The sequence below is a fragment of the Ranitomeya variabilis genome, chromosome 4 (genome assembly GCF_051348905.1).
Source record: "Ranitomeya variabilis isolate aRanVar5 chromosome 4, aRanVar5.hap1, whole genome shotgun sequence".
NCBI classification, from domain to species: Eukaryota; Metazoa; Chordata; class Amphibia; order Anura; family Dendrobatidae; genus Ranitomeya; species Ranitomeya variabilis.
The window spans coordinates 255,034,948-255,052,710 of record NC_135235.1 but is presented as its reverse complement, the minus strand read 5'-3'; the positions used below and the strand labels follow the sequence as shown (position 1 = coordinate 255,052,710).

At 44.3% G+C, this 17,763-nt stretch overlaps 2 protein-coding genes across 7 annotated transcripts in view; one reads left to right on the top strand and one right to left on the bottom strand.

The window, feature by feature from the left end:
- Positions 1 to 17,763, top strand: part of VSIG10L2 (V-set and immunoglobulin domain containing 10 like 2) — a 221,818-nt gene that overhangs the window by 57,659 nt on the left and 146,396 nt on the right. For all 4 annotated transcript variants that reach the window (XM_077249535.1, XM_077249537.1, XM_077249532.1 and 1 more), the window contains exons 3-4: positions 2,861 to 2,926; positions 4,500 to 4,562. In XM_077249535.1, coding sequence (XP_077105650.1) covers positions 2,899 to 2,926; positions 4,500 to 4,562 — 91 coding nt within the window. In that variant the 5' untranslated portion in view covers positions 2,861 to 2,898. The remainder of the gene's footprint in view (positions 1 to 2,860; positions 2,927 to 4,499; positions 4,563 to 17,763) is intronic.
- Positions 3,255 to 17,763, bottom strand: part of LOC143764197 (protein kinase C delta type-like) — a 74,620-nt gene continuing 60,111 nt past the window's right edge. For 2 of the 3 annotated variants that reach the window (XM_077249541.1, XM_077249542.1), the window contains 7 exons: positions 13,145 to 13,419; positions 11,642 to 11,733; positions 11,059 to 11,121; positions 10,292 to 10,430; positions 7,739 to 7,882; positions 7,274 to 7,399; positions 3,255 to 4,677 (listed from right to left, as the gene is read on the bottom strand). In XM_077249541.1, coding sequence (XP_077105656.1) covers positions 4,612 to 4,677; positions 7,274 to 7,399; positions 7,739 to 7,882; positions 10,292 to 10,430; positions 11,059 to 11,121; positions 11,642 to 11,733; positions 13,145 to 13,312 — 798 coding nt within the window. In that variant the 5' untranslated portion in view covers positions 13,313 to 13,419 and the 3' untranslated portion in view covers positions 3,255 to 4,611. Of the gene's footprint in view, positions 4,678 to 7,273; positions 7,400 to 7,738; positions 7,883 to 10,291; positions 10,431 to 11,058; positions 11,122 to 11,641; positions 11,734 to 13,144; positions 13,420 to 16,676; positions 16,699 to 17,763 lie in introns of those variants that run through there. The other variant, XM_077249543.1, reaches the window with a different exon arrangement.

Genomic DNA, 17,763 nt, shown 5'->3' with positions numbered 1-17,763 from the left:
CTAACCACCAGGTCATATCTGTGTGGCTCCTAACCACCAGGTCATATCTGTGTTGCTCCTAACCATCAGGTCATATCTATGTTGCTCCTTAACCACCAGGTCATAACACAAGTTCCATAATTTGTAAACCATGTCTCCTACCTGTCGGCTCCTGCAGTGATTTTACAGAAGCCAACAAATGAATTAACGGCTATTCTTCTATGTATCTATGTGTGTCACTGACATATATATTACACCTATTCTATGTGTGTATATGTATTCTATCTATTCTAACCTGTCACTGTGATTTTACTGTACACCGCACATGCTGGCTTTTCAAAGAACACCGGTGCGTATTTCTTGCAAGTCACACTGATGGTCCGCGTGGTGTGAGATTTTTTTTCTAGTACCCATAGACTTGCATTGGCGATTTCACTCGCATGTGTAATACGGCCGAGAAAAAAAACGGTGATGGGAGCTGCCCCATAGATTAACAGTGGTCCGACTGCTATGCTATTTTTTTTCTCGCATAGCACTCGTCCGTATTCATCTCTAGTGTTACTCCATTCTAAGAAAGGCTGTATGACGCTTTATAAAAGTTTCCTGCCTAATTTGAAAATTAGGCTTCTTTCACACTTCCGTCTTTTTGTGACCGTCGTAGTGCAGCAAAATGACGGATCGACGGACGTCATAAAAAGTGAAAACGTGTGCGACGCATCCAGTGTAATGACGGATGCGTCGTCCACAAATTCCGGGAAAATAAATGAGAGAGAGAGAGCGTGAGAGAGAGATTTGTTTCCTGGACTTGAAAATCGTTCCGGGCATGCTCAGAGGGGAAAAACTGGATCCGTCGCTGGATTCCAGTGTGTGACGGTCAGCGACGGATCCTGCGTCCATAGGCTTCTATTCTAGTGAACGACGTATGACGCAGGATCCGTCGCTACACGCTTTCCCGACGCAGACAAAAAAATGTTACATTGAACGTTTTTTCCATACAACGGTCCGCCAAAACATGACGGATCGGTCATACGACGGATGCGACGTATGGCCATCCGTCGTGATCCGTCGCTAATACAAGTCTATGGGAAAATGCAGGATCCTGCAAATTTTTTTTGCAGGATCCTGCATTCTCAAAAATCGACGAATTGTGACGGGAGCTGAAAGAGGGAAGTGTGTAAGTAGCCTTATTTGTTTGAGTCTATTTCTAGCTGGGCTCATAAAATGATCTTTTAAGTGTGATAATTAGACAGCCATTTTGACACTGATTTTCATGGTAAGTACACCAGCCTCATCAGATTTGAGAGACATAATGAGTTTTGCAGTGTGTAATGTGATGCTAACAGATCCACTATTAAGGTGTATTCCCATCTCAGACATTTGTGTCCATCGAATAAGCCATAACTATCTGACGAATGCCAATCTCACATTTTGGCTAAAAATTTCCGGAAATTTTCGCGGCAATTCTGCAACTTCTGCCACGGGTATATCGCATGCAGAATTGGCATGCGTATTCCCGCTAAACACTAGCGTTTTGCAAACGTAATTAGCTTGCAGAATGCTAGCGTTTTCCAAGCGATCTGCAGCATCGCTTGGAAAACTGATTGACAGGATGGTCACACTTGTCAAACAGTGTTTGACAAGTGTGACCAACTTTTTACTATTGATGCTGCCTATGCAGCATCAATAGTAAAAGATATAATGTTAAAAATAATTTAAAACAAATTTAAAAAATGGTTATACTCACCTTCTGATGGCCCCCGATCTCCTCAGCGGCTTCCGTTCCTATAAATGCTTTGTGTGCAGGACCTGCGATGACGTCACTGTTACGTGACCGCGACGTCATCGCGGTCATGTGACCGCGACGTCATCGCAGGTCCTTCACACACAGCATCCCTGGGAACGGAAGCGGTAGTGTGCAACCGCTGAGAGGCGGGAAAACTCCGGTGTCATCAGAAGGTGAGTATATCACTATTTTCTATTTTAACTCTTTTTTTTTAAACAATTATATGGTGCCCAGTCCGTGGAGGAAAGTCTCCTCTCCTCCACCCTGGGTTCCAACCGCACCTGATCTGCTTACTTCCTGCATGGTGGGTATAGCCCCATGCGGGAAGTAAGCAGATCAATGCACTCCTAGGTGTGCGGAATCCCTGCGATTCCGCAAATTTAATGAGCATACTGCGTTTTTTTCTGGAATGCGATTCCACTCAGGAAAACAGTGCAGCATGTGCACAAAAAATGCGGATTGCATTCTATTAAGTAGGATGCTTAATGTATGCGTTTTTTTCGCGTTTTTATAGCGAAAGACCGTGAAAAAAATGCACAAAGCCTTATACTCCACACCTTTCTTCAGAATGGCTGTTCCCTATTCTGCTTTTACATCTTTTTCCATAACTCCCATGGAAATCAATGAAAAGGACCACTAATATACACGACCATCTCTCTATACATTGGAATTGGCGTGCACCTATCGGACAGTGATGACTTATCCTGTGGATGGGCATTAACTATTTATGGTGGAAGTACCCTTTTATTAGGCTGTTTAATGAGTAAAGGGGTTTTCTATGAGTCGAAAAATTCTTAACCTGAAAAGGTTTTGTGTTGAATATTATTTCAGTGCATTTTTTCTTGCTTTGATGTTCTTTCTGGCCCCATTATCGGGGACACATGCCACTCCTTGGCTCTCAGGCTTGTGGCCATGTTGCCAGTTCAGCTTACTACTATTATAACTTTACCTTGTGGCGTCCTGTTCCCACCATCTTTATCCTGCCACTGTACCGCCTTGTTCTGTACAGCCAACGACACCTCCTTTTCCATCTCTATCCTCCGGATACATCTCTTGCTGCACTAATCTATTCTATCCCATTACATCCCCTTGCTCCAGGTCACCTTTCCATATGTGATGGGCTGGAGGCTCCTGAGATGGTGCTCGGTGTGGAGCTCCTGTGGGGTAAGTACAGTGACTATGGAATATGGCGTCCTCTACATGATCTGTGCCCTGCAGGGACATTAGTGGAGGAGACTACACTTGGGTTACAGTCGCTGATGGCGTCGGCCCTATCCCATGTACTACATGTGATGGATGATGTGGGGCATGATGGGGCAGTGACATCAGTCTGGGAAAGCCATATGACAGATGCCATAACATCACTGTCATCACGTGACCCAACTCCACACAAAGTATCGGATTAACCCTTAATTCCCCGCCATTTGTCACAATCACTACAGCCGTCCAACATTATAATAAAAGAATATAAAGAAGACGCAGACACAATGAATGGGGTTTATTAATTTTTATTGTTATCTATTATATTATTTAGTTTAATTTATTGTAATCATCCAGCGCCATTTATAGGATTTACTGCATAAAGAGTATGTGACCCAGAGGAAGGCGAAACAACCCCATGTGTGGGGAAAAATTCCTTCCTGACCCCATGTCCTGGCGATCGGCTAATCCCTGGGTCACTGCAGTGTCAGCGCTGGATGGGCCCTGTCACCCCTGTACATGGGGAATTATATACTTATCTAATACTTATATTTCTACCTTATCTTTATCTCTAGGCTATATAAAGCTTATGTATAACTAAGGGGGCACTTACACTGGGCGATTATCTATACTTAGCTTTTTTTATTTATTTTTTTAAATATACCTATCCTTTCTTACCTATATTTATCTATCTTTACTTATCTATACTTATCTTTTTTTTAATTTTAAATATACGGGGCCTATCATTTCTTAGCTATATTTATCTATTCCTAACCTTACTTATCTATACTTATATATATTTTTTTATTTTAAATATACGGGGCCTATCATTTCTTAGCTATATTTACCTATAGTTATCCTTACTTATCTATACTTATATATTTTTTATTTTTTTTATTTTAAATATACGGGGCCTATCATTTCTTAGCTATATTTACCTATAGTTACCTTTACTTATCTATACTTATATATATATATTTTTTATTTTAAATATGCGGGGCCTATCATTTCTTAGCTATATTTACCTATACTTTTCCTTACTTATCTATACTTATCTTTTTCTTTTTTTTTTTTTATTTTAAATATACGGGGCCTATCATTTGTTAGCTATATTTACCTATAGTTATCCTTACTTATCTATACTTATCTTCTTTTTTTTTTATTCTAAATATACGGGGCCTATCATTTCTTAGCTATATTTGCCTATAGTTATCCTTACTTATCTATACTTGTCTTTTTTTTCTTTTTTTTTTTTTTAAATATACGGGGCCTATCATTTCTTAGCTATATTTACCTATACTTATCCTTACTTATCTATACTTATCTTTTTTTTCTTTTTTTTTTTTTATTAAAGACTAAACATACCTATCCTTTCTTACCTATATTTGTCTATTCTTATACATTCTTAGAAATACTTACCTAGAATTATTATTTTTACCTATACTTAGACTTATCTTTTTCTCTTTTTTTATTAGACTAAATATACCTATCCTTTCTTATAATTACCTATACTTATCACTTAGTTATATTTTTGTAGGTCCCAGATGGTGTTGGACATCCGATGCTCTGGTCTTCTCGGCGTGGTCTTCTGGAAGCTCAGGTACGCAGCTTGCTCTGGTGTTATTGAGCCGGTGTCTTGTTGAGGGTTTTCAGTTGAAAAATGGAAACCCTCCGAACAGCTTAAAAGCACAGACCCTGGGATTAGGCTTAGTTGGCTATAGAAAAAAATGCAGAAAAAAGTCATGGTGAACTTAGTGACTAATCAAACAGTTTTGACTTTAAGTATTGAAAATAATAGTTCAATATTAAAAGGAACCTGTCACCAGGTTAGTACCATATGAGGTAAGGCCAGTACCTTTCAGCCCTGATATACAGCATTCTAATATGCTGTATACATGCCCCCAACCAAACCTGCAAGACAAGCAAGACCTTTTATAATATTCACCTACGGGAGGTCAGGTCCGATGTGCATCGCTGTCTTGGTCCAATGGCTCCCTTCTTCTTGCAATGCCGTCCTCTTTCTTGCTTCGTGTGGATGATGCGTCCTTCGTCATCCACAGTGTCCCCGGTATCACACTCCTGCGCAGGCGTACTTCTCTCAGCCCTGTGAAGGGCCGATCAATGTCCTGCAGTGCGCATGCACCAGGAAAGTTCAAAGAGCTCCGCCGCATGCGCACTGCAGGACTTTACTCTGCCCCCTGGTCATAAGTACGTTTGCTCAGGAGCGCAATTCCGGGGACATTGTGTGGCTGATATAGGACACGTCATCCACATGAAGCAAGAAGGGGAACGGCATCACTAGAAGAAGGGAGGCACCAGACCTACACCAGCGATGCCCATCGAACCCGAACGCCCTGTAGGGGAGTATGTAAAAGGTCTTTTTCTTGTCTTGCATGTTGGAATAGGGGCAGATATACAGCACATTAGAATGATGTATATCAGGGCTGAAATGTCTCATATGGGACAAACCTGGTGACAGGTTCCCTTTAAAGGAACATTTTCAAATGTGAATATAATATCTTAGAGACAAAACCAGCACCATGAGCATTGCAGCTGACGTCTGGTCACTTCAATGAGCTGCAGCGCCACTAATCATCTCTATGGCCGGTCACATTTCTGTCTCATCATACATAGGATGCTGAATTATGTGCAGGTAACAGGCAATAGCCCAAGTATGGTGAGAACGACAAGTGTTTATATCAGTACAATCTGTACTTATCACTTCAGCTCTGAACACTTTCACCTGTTTACAGACTCTTTCCGAATTGAAAAAAAAAATAGGAAGACCAAAAGGAGGAGTCACCGAGCCGCAGGTTACTTATTGCAGGAAAAAAATGTCAGGACAAAGAGGTCTCTATAAAGTAAAAACACCTTTATTATCTAGTACGGTAAGTGGCGTCACAGAAGGCACTCACAAACAACATGAATAAGGAAAATATTATATAAAAAGTAATAATCAAACATCATGGAAACACAGCGGCAGTTGGTATATAGGAAAGATACCTCTTTGTCCTGATACTTATTTCCTGCAATAAGTGACCTGCGTCTCAGTGCCTCCTCCTTTTGGTCTTCCTTGTTTTCCGAGTGGTTTTTCCATTCTTTGTCCACACCAGTATACACTGGTATTTTTTTTACTCTAATACATTTTGTTCTTCCTGGTGTCTCTCGTTCTCTTGTACCTATAGGTCTTTCTGAATTGGCCTAGCTCCATCAGTTCTGTTTTTTGACAAAAATGTGTTCCTATTTTTTGTTTTAGTTTTCATCTGGTGTAAATTAGCAGTGGAGACTATAAAAAGGAGAAATGTTATTTAAAAATGTAAATTAATCTTTAGAATCACTTCCAGGTCTGCATGAAAAATATAAAAATCTTATGAACTGCTCCTTATGGAGGGCTCATGTAAAAAAATGTTTTACCAAGGGCGGTCTTCTCTAGCTCCAGCTACAGACGGCTATGCAATGCTTTGTCTGATTAAAGGGAATCTGTCACCCCCAAAAATTGTATATGAGCTCAGGCCACCAGCATCAGGGGCTTATCTACAGCATTCTGTAATGCTGTAGATAAGCCCCCGATGTAACCTGAAAGGTAAGAAAAACAGGTTATATTATACTCACCCAGGGGCGGTCCTGGTTAATTTCGGGTCTGATGGGTGCGGCGCCTCCTATCTTTATACGATGACGTCCTCTTCTTGTCTTCCTGCCGCGGCTTCGGCGCAGGTGTACTTTGTGTGCCCTGTTGAGGGCAGAGCAAAGTACTGCAGTGCGCAGGCGCCGGGAAAGGTCAGAGAGGCCCAGCAGTACTTCGCTCTGCCCTCAACAGGAGCCGCGGCAGGAAGATAAGAAGAGGACGTCATCGAATGAAGATAGGAGACCCTGGACCCGGACCGCGACACCTATCGGTCCCGAAACGAAAAGGGACCGCCCCTGGGTGAGTATAATATAACCTGTTTTTCTTACCTTTCAGGTTACATCGGGGGCTTATCTACAGCATTACAGAATGCTTTAGATAAGCCCCTGATGCCAGTGGCCTTAGCTCATATACGATTTTTGGGGTGACAGATTCCCTTTAAATGGCTTGTACCTAACAGAACTTATAACTAGTTAATTATTTGCATGTAACCCTCAAAAGGGCCTGAAAGAAGAACAATCCTGTAGACTAGACATACACTGCTAAGAGATTACATTGTCCAATAACGCGAGCCAAATTATTTTCCAACCCTGACACTAAACATAATGTATCACAGAACCAAAAGCGTAGACGATTGTGGGAGAGAATCTTATTCAGATCCATGGGAGAATTCTCCCATTACTTACTACAGGGATGTATGGTGGGGCCATCCTAAGGGCTTCCACAGAGACCCAATCAATTCGCTGGAAGAAGAGGTGTTCTCGGATGTTACCATGGACTCCTAGTCGCTGAACTGGATCTTCCTGCAGGAGCTGAAAAGGAGAAATGTATTTAGGATTTAGTGAGTGAGCCCTGTGATCTGACCAGGAAAGATTATACACAGTGATCACTTCTTTCTGATTGTTGCTCTCCATGACGCGTTGTGTGCTGTGATGGTATATGATAGTGATATTTAGTGATGAGGGGGTGCAAGCAATGGATCTCTACTTCTCTTATCCATAGCGGGACATAGTAAATGTTGTTTACGAGGTTGAGGATTGGGAGAAGATGTCTGTGTAAGACTGTGTTCAGTACAATTACAGCCTCCGGGTCAGGGACTACTAACATTGTATGACCCCAATACTAGACCCTTATACCGGGAACATACTGACCTGTTCAATGATGTCCTTGGCGCCGGAGGAGGACTCATCAAACACTGCAGGATTGTAGGTAGTAAAACTGGTCAGCATCTGGTTTATGATGACTCCAAGCGAGAACCAGTCGACTCCGGCGTAATACTGCTGCATGTCCAGGATCTGCCATAGAGCAGCATTATTAGTAGTGCCACCTCCTGTCACCGCACGTATATGTCACTCATATTGTTATGTGATCCTATAGTAATGGCAGTAAGCCTTACTACTCAGTCAGAGGCACAAAGGATCTTCCATAATTATGCTCCATAAATGAACTTAATAAACTATACTAACAGAGTGAATGTAATATATATGGGTGTGACGGCGCACACAATGCTCGGCTCAGTGTGTTACCGGCTCACACTGTAACCCCTTCATACCAAGAGATTGTCAGCTTTTTTTGTTTTAGCATGTTCCTTCTTTGAAGAGCCATAACTTTTTTATTTTTCCGTCCACATAACTATATGAGAGCTTGTTTTTTGAAGGACGAGTTGTACTTGACATCATTCGTTTTATCATGTGATGCACTTACATTTTTTTTATTTACCATGTTCATTATGTGATAAAACTGACAATATCATTATCCAGGTCAGTGAAATTACTCATTCCAAAAATGTATATATTTTTTTTATTTAAGTGGTGAAAAAGAAAATCTTAGATTTGTAAAAAAAAAACAACCTTTACTTGTGTTGCCATTTTCTGAGATCATGATCATGTCATGGGCCCATTGATGGGAGTATGGAAAAACGCACACCCCCGCCTGCACATGTTAAATGCCATTGTCTGAGATTGACCGCAGGATTTAACAGGTTAACAGACGTAGACAGAGCAGTGTCACACCCGCAGCTGATAACGGCACATGATGGCTCATTAAATCACCCATCATCTGCCGGAAAAGATGAAGGCTCTGCGGGTGAGCCCGCATGAAAGCAGAGACACAACATATATCCGGCATGTCCGCCATATGCCATGAAGGGGTTAAGGAGCTATCTGTGGCATTATGGCTGATAGTATTGAGGTGGCGGCTGGCCTTGTCTAATATACACAGAGCAGCTTAGTCCGATGTACTAGATACAACTGATGCGTGTTATGTAATAAATGTAATAAATGCACATAAAATAACACATTTTCCTGTATCATCATTACGCATTTTATTAACCCTTTAGGACATCTATGGTCCGGATAACTCAGCATTACACCTGGTCGGCCATAGTTCACTGTCCATGTAGACATGTAGCCTGGGAAGAGTAGGAGGCTCTGGTCCTCCCATTTGGTGATTGTGGGGTACATAGCAGTGAAGCCCCCGGAGGTCACACATTTCTCACCTTTTCTGGGGATGGGTGATATTTATAATGAAAATCATTTATAGGGGGTTTCTAATACTTTATATTGATGAGCAGAACAGATCATCAATATAAGAATGGTGGGAGCCAACACCCGGCAGTCCCACTGATTAGCTGTTATCACCTCCGCCGGTGGTATAACCAATAAACAGGCGTCACAGCTCCCCTCACTGGTTAGTGGCCATTGCTGGTACTACAGATTAGTCCCTACTGAAATGAACACGGTCTGATCTGCAGTCCTCAGTACTGACCACTAAACAGTACAGAGGTGCGATGTTCTGCTCTGGTTGCTTCTGTAAGAACAGCTAATCAGTGGGATCGGACCCCCAATGATTTTATATTGGTGAACGCGCATAAATAAAGCTAATCAATGTGAAATTACCTGAAAAACCTTTTACCGTATTTTCCGCTTTGTAAGACGCACTTTATTTCCCCCAAATTTGGGGGGGAAATGTGAGTGCGTCTAACAAAGCGGATATACCGCTTACCATTACAGGCTGGGATGAGGGGGTGTCCGCCGCCGCTACCGCCCGCCTCCGCTGTCGTCCGCCGCCGCTGCCGGGGTTGTCCGCTGCTGCCCCGGGTGATGCTGGAGGCTCCGGTGCTGCGGGGGGCTCTGGCGACATTTTGTGAAAGACCAGAGCCCCCCGGCAGTTCGTCCATGCGTTCCAGTATGACTAATTTCGGGAAAATGGCCACCGGAATCTCGGGAGATGAGATTTCAGCGCTGAGATCTCATCTCTCGAGATTCCGGCGGCCATTTTCCCGGAGTCAGTCATACAGGAACGCATGGACGAACTGCCGGGGGCTCTGGCCTTTCACAAAATGTCGCCAGAGACCCCGCAGCACCGGAGACAGCCCTGCAGCACAGGAGCCCCCTGCAGACCCCTCATCCCAGCTTGCAGCACAGGAGCCCCCCTGCAGCACAGGAGCCCCCTGCAGAACCCCTCATCCCAGCCTGCAGCAATGCTCCACTCCTGCCTCCAGCAACGACCCTGGGACCCTGATCCACCACAGCCACAACCCCTGGTAAGTAATAAGACGCATGGATTATAAGACGCCCCACCAATTTATTAAAAAGTTTTTTCCTATTTTTCTCCTCAAAATTTGGGGTGCGTCTTATAATCCGGAGCGTCTTACAAAGCGAAAAATACGGTATATACAAAAAATAAAAACATTCTATTCTCACCTCAGGAGCCATGTCACCTATTGTTCCAGCGAATCCGGTGGCTGTTTGGTCTCCGTGCATGTTGTCAAGTGCTAGACCGTAATCCGTGATCTTAATATGGCCCGTCTCAGCCACCAGGATGTTCTCGGGCTTTAGGTCTCTGTAAGAAAAAGAAAAATAACCTGAGTATAAAGTAAGTGTTCTTCTTCTATCTGTGGTCACATGATGACAGATGGGAATAAACCGCTTTTCTCTTCCTGCTGTACTTTGCTCATCTGAGATGACTCCATTACTATGTACCCTACCTGCGCACTGTAGGGATCACTGTATGACATGTGACGGCCGCTCATCTGCAGCTTCCTGTCTGTGACACCAGACAGGACGACTAGACCCCAGGTACAGCGCATCATTCTGTCACTGGGTGACAAAACATCAGATTGCACTCGGACCAATGTTATTCTATGGGGCCGTGTACATGTCTGATTGTTTCCGATCGCAACATGCCCGAGTTGGATCAGATTATCGGATCATGCTTCAATATGCAAGTCAATGAGTCCATGGAAAACATCACACTACACTCGGATGACATCTGAGTGCAGTCTGATTGCAGATGATGGAGACTTTTTTTTCCCATCTTCTCCTCATCCGAAAAAATGAAATCACACTGTGATCACTCTGATCAAATTCTGTTCAGAGTTTAATCAACGTGCGATTTGGATAATCGTCCGGATTCTCTTAGATGAGAGAATATACGCTGGTGTGACCCGGCCTAACACTGACTAGATTACCTGTGGATGACGCCTCTTGAATGGAGGAACTGGATCCCACACACCAGTTCGGCGGTATAGAATCTGACAAAGAGAAAATGAATAAGTATCAGATCCCATAGAGAGGAAACCTGGCAATCATATCAGTCATTAGAAGCATTATTCTATATTATTCCTCTTAACTTAGAGGGTTTTATAAAAGGGTTGTCCGGTCTCAGAAGAAAAGTCTGCAGTCACTGTATATGACCGCCGAATCGTGACGGTGTAAGAAGTGCACACTATCAGTACTGCAGTCTCGAGAAGGTAGGAATGAATGAATGAATGAATGAATGAATGAGTGTATGAAAATTACATATTGGCGATTATGTTCTGACTGTACCCTGCACGTCTCTCAATTCTTTACTACTGAGAGAAGCCGGGTGAGACTAGTCAGCACGTGACCACAAATGTGCAAATTGTACACAGGATCGCCCACCTGATTGGGGAACACAGGGAAGTCGTGACTGTGTGCGCATTGCCCCCTGTCACAATCTGGCAGTCTGCAGTCATGTACAGTGACTGATGACTTTTCTTCTGAGATCGGACAACTCTTTTAACACATTACCTGGCACTGGCGATGTCTAGTGGCCCATTCCTTTCTAGAAGTTGGTGAAAGTCCCCACAGCGCATGTACTCCATTCCAAAGAAAATATTAATCTGTAATATGGAACATTTGCATTTATTATACACTAAAGACAAATACAGATTTTACTACTTAAAGGGGTTTTCTATCCAAGAAAGTTAAATGAAAGCATATTGCTGTGATATGTAGTCACTCATTGAATGAAAAAGGTGTTTTAACTGCTGGGACCCCTAACATTCTAAACAATTATGTAGAATACTAGATTGTGGCCCGATTCTAACGCATTGGGTATTCTAGAATATGTATGTCCACGTAGTATATTGCCCAGTGACGTAGTATATTGCCCAGTGACGTAGTATATTGCCCAGTGATGTAGTATATTGCCCAGTGACGTAGTATACAGCACTGAGCCACGTAGTATATTGCCCAGTGACGTAGTATACAGCACAGAGCCACGTAGTATATTGCCCAGCCACGTAGTATATTGCCCAGCCACGTAGTATATTGCCCAGCCACGTAGTATACAGCACAGAGCCACATAGTATACAGCACAGAGCCACGTAGTATATTGCACAGTGACGTAGTATATTGCCCAGCCACGTAGTATACAGCACAGAGCCACGTAGTATACAGCACAGAGCCACGTAGTATATTGCCCAGTGACGTAGTATATTGCCCAGCCACGTAGTATATTGCCCAGCCACGTAGTATATTGCCCAGCCACGTAGTATACAGCACAGAGCCACGTAGTATACAGCACAGAGCCACGTAGTATATTGCCCAGCCACGTAGTATATTGCCCAGTGACGTAGTATACAGCACAGAGCCACGTAGTATATTGCAAAGCCACGTAGTATATTGCCAAGCCACGTATGACAGGTTAAAAAAATAAAAAATAAACATATACTCACTTTCCGCAGGAGCGTTGTAGCTGGTTTTACCATAATCATAAACACCCCGAGAATAAAGGTAACATAATATGTAAGAGCCGTAAAACCTCAAAAACACTAGCAAGCTGGCTATTGTTTTCAATCCAACCTCAAAAAAATGGATAACTATTAGAGCCATTTTGTTCTGCACATTAATACCTCCTACATCACATCTGTAAAGTTTGTCCCTGGCAGAGGTATTGCCCATTGAGCAGTGAGGCTTGTAGTGCAGCGACAATTGATAAAGGGGTTTTTCACTCTTATAATGAGCCCATCCTCAGAATATGTCATTAAAGGGAACCTGTCACTACCCCCAGGGCCTACTAAGGTAAAAGAGCCACCTTCAGCAGCACTAAGGCTGCATTCTGTGGAGGTGGCTCTAAGGTCCAATCAGCTGTTACCGTCTCCTCTAAAAGCCGGATGTGAGCAGTGTACGGAGCACACAAGGTTTAGTGGTCACTCCTGGGTCCTGCAGGACAGCTCCCATTCAGATGAACAGGTCACCAACATTAGAGAAGTGGCCAAATCTTATAGCGCTAAGTAGTCACAATGATACCTTGGTCTGAAATGCGAAGGCTGAGTGGACGAGGAAGGGGCTTCCAGATGCCAGCTGCAGAACTCGCCTCTCCACCATCACATCCAGCCTATCCCCTCCGGCCAGCAGGGCTGTTTTGCCGATGATCTTCACTGCAAATTCTTTGCGGGTTAAAGTATCTTCCGCCATCAGGACCTTTCCAAAGCTTCCAACTCCGATCACATGGTGGAATAATAATCTATCCTTGATGGAATGAGAGATTATGCTGGAGCTGGATGGCCAAACACCGCTGCTTCCTACCAGGGGGGATGAATGGGAAATGTCAGAATAAATCTAACATTTACAGGACATTATTCGCACTGAGGAAATCTTCTGTTCTAAGTAAAGCTTGTTCTTCATTTCATAAATTGTGTTAAAGCGAAGCTGTCACCAGGTTTGGCCAATATGAGATATGACACCACCATTCAGGGCTGATATACAGCCTTCTATAATGCGATATATCTGCCTCAACCTGACCCGTGAGACAAGAAAAAGACCTTTTATTAGTCCCACCTGCGGGGCGGTCCGGTCCGAGGGGTGTCGATGTTCTTGGTCCGGCACCTCCCATCTTCCTACGATTCTTGTCCTCCTTCTTGCTTCGCATGGATGACGTGTCCCTGCGTCATCCACACAGTCTTCTCGGCATAGCGCTCCTGTGCAGTCATACTTCTCTGCCAGATTGAGCGCAGAATAAAGTATTTCAGTGCGCAGGTGCCGGGAAAAGACAAAGAACCTTGACGTATGCTCACTGCAGTACTTCGCTCTCCACTCAAAAGGGCTGAGAAGTATGACTGCACAGGAGCGCGATGCCGAGGAAACTGTGCGGATGATGCAAGGACGTGTCATCTACACAAAGCAAGGAGGACGGCGATCATAAGAAGATGGGAGGCGTCGGATTAAGAACATTGTCACCGTTTGGACCGGACCGCCCTGCAGGTGAGTATAATAAAAGGTCTTTTTCTCTTACAGGTCGGGTTGAGGGCAGATATACCGCACTATAGAATACTGTATATCATCCCTAAAAGGTGGTGGCCGTATCTCACACAGGCCAAACTTGGTGACAGGATCCCTTTAATGGATTTTATTAATAAGCAACTTAGTATTCATGTAATTAATCTTATACGGTTCTGTCTGTTAAAGAGAACCTGTCACTCCCAAAATCGAAGATGAGCTAAGCCCACCGGCATCAGGGGCTTATCTACAGCATTCTGGATTTTACCTGGACATTCGATTTACAGTGAATTTATTCTCAGCTAATTCGATTTCCTTTACTAAGCTCTCAGGTACTGGGGTATGGTAAGACTCCCGAAGCATAATATGCAGGAAAAAATACCCAGAAAATTAATACTCCCCTCACAGCTCCACTTTTCTGCTCTTTGTCATCCACAAGGTCCTTGGCGCTGCTCCTTACTGCCAGCATGCGCTGATGGAACCCGGTCATCTTCACACTAGGCCGGGACTTCTGTCCGTGACTAGGCCTGTGAATTCCCTGCTTATCCAAAGAGATGTCCTGGGGCCTACTTGCAGCTGGAAGTCCCTTGCTAGAGTCATGAAGCAAGTCATGATGTTACGACATGTGCCACAGCCTTACAACGAGTACTGTAGACCAGGACTTCCAGACTCAGGGACACCCAGGGTCTACTCCCAGCCTAGTGTGAAGATGCCTGAGGTTTCATGGCACAGTGATGGCAAGTAGAGGTGTTGAGGACCGTAAGGGGGACAACAAGCAGCAGAGACATTAGTTTTTTAACCTTCGGCCGACTCTGTACAGTTCAACAAAAATTGTGGAAACTATTTTACTGAATTCCTTAGGAGCAAACTACAAAAAATATGGAAAAGAATAGTGATGTTTGTAAAATTGAACTTCACTTGAATACATTTTCCTGACTCTACTTATCACCTATCTTACTCTGGGACTCTCATGATCACTAGAAAAGGACCCCTGCAGTCGTCCATTGACGAGGGTTTTTGTATATGATAGTGGTGAAACATGCATATTGCTATTTTCAACTCAAAATTTATGGGACTGATGGAAACAGCAAAGTGCTACAGTATTGTGCTGGCAGCTCTAGATGGGAGATCTGAAAAGGTGCTTAAAGGGATCCTGTCAGCAGGATTGTGCACAGTAACCTACACACAGTGTCAGGTTGGCGCCGTTATACTGATTAGGCCAAGGTCACTCTTGTGAGTGCAATGTGAGAAACCGGCGCGAGTTTCTCGCCTCAATACCCAGCACTGCTTCCGGCACTTGGGACTGGAGTGTGCGGCTGCATGGATTTCTATACAGCTGAACACTCCGGTCCCAAGTGCCGGCAGCAGTGCCAGGAATTGAGGTGAGGGTCTCGCATTGCACTTGCAAGTGTGACCCCGGCCTTACAATGATACCTTGGGCGATGTGGTTGTTCTTTAATCTGTATTTTCAGTTTTGTGTTAATGAGATTCTCATGCCCTAAGGTGTGTTTGGTGTATATGGTGTCTGATAATATATTAATAATGCCGACTGCTGACAGGTCACTGATCCCTCACTGACCTGCCCACTAGTTTGCATATTGAATATCTGTATATACATAAAAAGTGCTTCTGCAGGAAGGTGCCGGCCGTACCACCTGCACTGCAGCATAATCGCATGTTTACTGTGACACGAATACATTTTATTCATGTTATTCAGCTTGGAGAAAAAAAAAAAATTTGAAAATGGCACTTGCCGCACCTGCGCAGTAGCAGCTACCGGTGTATATAGAGATCCGATAGCTGCTATTGTGCAGGCCCCGGCGGCGCAATCTAGCTGGAGAAGAAAGAAAAGATTTCCTCCTCCAAGATAGTGATGCCAGCGCCTGCGCAATAGCAGCTATGGAATCTATACATACTGATAGCTGCTACTGCGCAGGCATGGCGGGCGCCATTTTCAAATTGACTTGCATCTGGAGGGGCATCTAAACGGGCATCTGGACGAATGCTACAACTGTCACTCCAGAGCAGAGGTGCGGTAAAGCACTTACTGCAGAATGCCAGGGGCATGTCATAGTCACAGAATTCCCAAAACTCGGGAGCAACGTAACTCAGATTAAAGCTACATTTTCTCAGTTATGATGCAGCTAAAAATATAAATTTGCAGACAAACCTGCTGACAGTCTCCTTTTTAGAAAATCGCTCCAGTATTTTTTTTCCATATATAAAGATCACTCGCCTTCAGTATTCTAGCTGTTTAACCAGTTTGCGACCAGGCTGCACCCCCCCATTCCTGACCATACACTTTTTCGGGTTTTCTCATACATGCGCTTATAAGTGCTCTAAAAAGAATGTTCTCACTTGGATATTCAAAAGTTTTGCCTTTTTTTGCCTTACATGGGGCTTACTTTTTATGGCATTTTTTAGATTCCCTTTTCTTGTTCATATGGGGGGAATGTGTTTTTACTTTTTACTGGGTACAATGGTCCATGGGAGACTAGAAGCTGCGATCCTCCGATCACCTGTGCTACACATGGCAGGGCGTTTCTGTAGCTAAAATACTCACAGCAGTTTGGGTGATGACAATGACAGTGGTCTCCGCAGACTCTGGGTTGTCATGCCAATTCATTAGCAGCCCGCGGTCATGTGACGTGGGTGTCGATGGGCAGGGTTTGTGATGCGCTTCCGGCACGATCATGTTACATTCCGCTGTCAGAGATTGACAGCGGCATTAAACATGTTAGGCTACTTTCACACTGGCGTTAACTGCAATCCGCCACAATGCGTCGTTTTGCCGAAAAAACGCATCCTGCAAAAGTGTTTGCAGGATGCGTTTTTTCCCCATAGACTAACATTATGCGACGGATTGACACGCGTCGCAACCGTCGTGCGATGGTTGCGCCGTGTTGTGGCGGACCTTCGGGACCAAAAAACGCTACATGTTACGTTTTTTGCTCCCGACGGTCCGCTGTTTCCGTCCGCGCATGCGCGGCCGGAACTCCGCCCCCACCTCCCCGCACTTCCCCGCACCTCACAATGGGGCAGCGGATGCGCTGGAAAAATGCATTCGCTGCCCCCGTTGTGCGTCGGAGACAACGCTAGCGTTGGTGACTTCGGCCCGACGCACTGCGACGGGCCGGGCCCGACGCTAGTGTGAAAGTAGCCTTAACAGCCGCGGGTGGATAGCGATTCCAACCGCAGCTGTTAGGGTCACATGTCAGCTGATAAAATCAGGGGGAGGCGACCTTGGACGTACCAACATTTCCACGGTCATAAAGGGGTTAACATTCTTATTAGTGCTAATTTACCCTGTAGCTTAGGCTGCTATATTCTCCCCAGTTACAGGAGAATTTCAGCCTCCGGCCTGCATGGCAGAGCTGACCTGACCTCCTACAGCCAAGCAGCTCCTGGTCCCTCCCTACATCTAGCGTCACATGTTCTCTGGATCTGGAGAAGGAAGCACAGTCCATGTCTTCTAATCTCTTCTTACTCTGTATACAGAAGCGCTGGTTTAGCACAGTGTATTCAACCATGGAGATGGTGAGCATGGTAATAAGCCAGGTTTTCCCTACTGTCTGGGAAGTCTGGCTGACAGTCTGCTCGCCACCCCACAGCTTCACCATCTTGTGCTAGCTGCTTACACTCCATTGATG